Source organism: Lipotes vexillifer, unplaced genomic scaffold (assembly GCF_000442215.2).
Source record: "Lipotes vexillifer unplaced genomic scaffold, Lipotes_vexillifer_v1.1 scaffold98, whole genome shotgun sequence".
Taxonomy (NCBI): Eukaryota; Metazoa; Chordata; class Mammalia; order Artiodactyla; family Lipotidae; genus Lipotes; species Lipotes vexillifer.
In genome coordinates, this window is record NW_006799611.1 from 1,381,632 (window position 1) to 1,384,303 (window position 2,672).

General features: G+C 44.2%; 1 protein-coding gene across 3 annotated transcripts in view; it reads left to right on the forward strand.

Annotated features, from left to right (window-relative positions):
• The window catches only part of GARNL3 (GTPase activating Rap/RanGAP domain like 3), a 160,561-nt gene that overhangs the window by 87,122 nt on the left and 70,767 nt on the right, over window positions 1-2,672 (forward strand). For all 3 annotated transcript variants that reach the window (XM_007471720.1, XM_007471719.1, XM_007471718.1), the window contains one exon: window positions 595-713. In XM_007471720.1, the coding sequence (XP_007471782.1) occupies window positions 595-713 (119 nt within the window). The remainder of the gene's footprint in view (window positions 1-594; window positions 714-2,672) is intronic.

Consider the following 2,672-nt stretch of genomic DNA (forward strand, 5'->3'; position numbering starts at 1 on the left):
AAAAAAAAAAAAAAAAAAAAAAAATTGGGGGAAAGTTGATATCTTCCCAAATGCTTGAAAGCATAGTGCCTGGAGTAGTGATGACTTCAGAGAAAAGTGGTGCCATCAGTTTGGATGCCTTCACCTGCCTCAACGGGCTTAAACAATAAGGGAGACAACAAGAGACCCAGAGGTAGGGCAAGCTCTGGGGTTGGTGGAGTCAGAGGCTCGGTGATGTCATCCATGCTGGCCTTCCTCGGGGTCACAAGATGGTTGCAGCAATTCCAGGCATCACTTCTAGACACCACCGTGTCCAGGGGAAAAGAAGGCCGTCTTCAGGAGTGAGGAAGCCCTTCCAGAAACCCCTTGACACACTTTTTCTCCTGTCTCATTGGCCAGAATTGGGTCACATGTTCATTCCTGAGCCCATCCCTGGCAAGGGGAACAGGAGAGCATGATTAGGATAGAGTCACCAGGTTCTGTCCGGAGCTGGGCTGGAGATTACTCTTCCCTGATCCTGTGGGAAGGGCTGGCTGCCACCTGCCGAGCACACTGCTCCCAGTGCCTGGAGGAGCCGGCTGCATCTTCACTGTTCTGAACCTGCCTCTTTTCCAGTCCATCAGAACTACATTGGAAATGATGCGGAGAAGAGCCCCTTCTTCCTGTCGGTGACCCTCTCTGACCAAAACAATCAGCGTGTCCCTCAATACCGTGCAATCCTTTGGAGGAAAACAGTGAGTATCATACCTGCACCTGGAGTTTCAGCACCACTCCAGAGTTTAATCAGTGTCATTGTCAGCCTTTTTCTACAAGGGTTTTTGAGTGTGGCTACTGAGGATTATCCTGTTCACAGGGGAGACCTTCACACTCTGAGTTTAAGAGCAATTTTTCCTATATAAGCCACTAAGTAGACATGCTCATTCCCCTCAATCTCTGCCCTCTCGGAATACACGACTATGTTATTATCGCTGTTACTGATACTGAAAGTGATGAGCTGGCACACCTTCAACCAAAAGAAACAAGATTTAGTGGAGGAATATAATACTGTTACATGAGCACAGCCCCTGGGGGCTCCTGTTTCCATGAGTCAGTTGGTCAACTGCTGAATCAGCTGTGCTTCTAGGATTTCTTTGAGGCTTAGCTCCTTTCATCAATTTCATGGTGTAGAAAAGCAACCCTAGATCTAACAAGTACCTCCTGCCCACGGTGGACTCTGGACACTGAGCTGGGGACAGCGGGCTGAAAGCAAGCCCTTTCAACTCCAGGATGCAGGTCTTTCTTTAGCTCAGGAAAGTTTTTTTATGTTCATTGGTGTTGCTTCTTTTCCTGTTCTGAATTTTTTCTATTAATTCTTATATTCGACCTCTGTCTTTCATCTTTTACCTTTTCTCATTATCTTCTTCTCTTGTTTCTTTTTTGCTTTGCTTCTTAGAGAACTTTTTAGAGACCATATCAACACTAGAAAGAGCAAAGTGTTTGGAGTTAAGCAAACTAAGGTCAAATCACCTCAATAACAAGCTCATTTTGTGTGAATTTGAGAAATTTGCTCATGCTCTCTGAGCCTCCATTTTCTTCTTTGTAAAATGGGGAAAGTTCTGGACTGTGGCTCACAGGGTGATGAGCACTAACAAGACTGCCTGAAGTGAGATCTTGCTTGAAAATTTACCCAGTGTCCCAAATCGTCAAATCTTAAAACTGGTAAGGTGCCTAAAGGATAAAACATCTTATTCTTGAATTGGTGAGTACAGTGTATAATTTAAAAAGCAATAAAATAAACCACACTTAGAAAATGTTACTTCTATTATTTAGTGGTCCCACCTGATGGGTACATTTGTTAAAATCCAGTATTTAAATAATTGCATGCTGATTTTTTTATATATATATATATACAGCAGGTTCTTATTAGTCATCAGTTTTATACACATCAGTGTATACATGTCAATCCCAATCTCCCAATTCATCTCTTCCAATTCATCACACCACCACCACCCCCTGCCGCTTTCCCCCCTTGGTGTCCATACGTTTGTTCTCTACATCTGTGTCTCAATTTCTGCCCTGCAAACCGGTTCATCTGTACCATTTTTCTAGGTTCCACCTACATGCGTTAATATACGATATTTGTTTTTCTCTTTCTGACTTACTTCACTCTGTATGACAGTCTCTAGATCCATCCACGTCTAAACAAATGACCCATTTTCATTCCTTTTTATGGCTGAGTAATATTCCATTGTATATATGTGCCACATCTTCTTTTTTTTTTTTTTTTTTTTTTTGCGGTATGCGGGCCTCTCACTGTTGTGGCCTCTCCCGTTGCGGAGCACAGGCTCCGGACACGCAGGCTCAGCGGCCATGGCTCACGGGCCCAGCCGCTCTGCGGCATGTGGGATCTTCCTGGACCGGGGCACAAACCCGTGTCCCCTGCATCTGCAGGCAGACTCTCAACCACTGCGCCACCAGGGAAGCCCCGCCACATCTTCTTTTATCCATTCATCTGTCGATGGGCATTTAGGTTGCTTCTGTGACCTGGCTATTGTAAAGAGTGCTGCAATGAACATTGTGGTACATGACTCTTTTTGAATTATGGTTTTCTCAGGGTATATGCCCAGTAGTGGGATTGCTGGATCATATGGTAATTCTATTTTTAGTTTTTTAAGGAACCTCCATACTGTTCTCCATAGTGGCTGTACCAATTT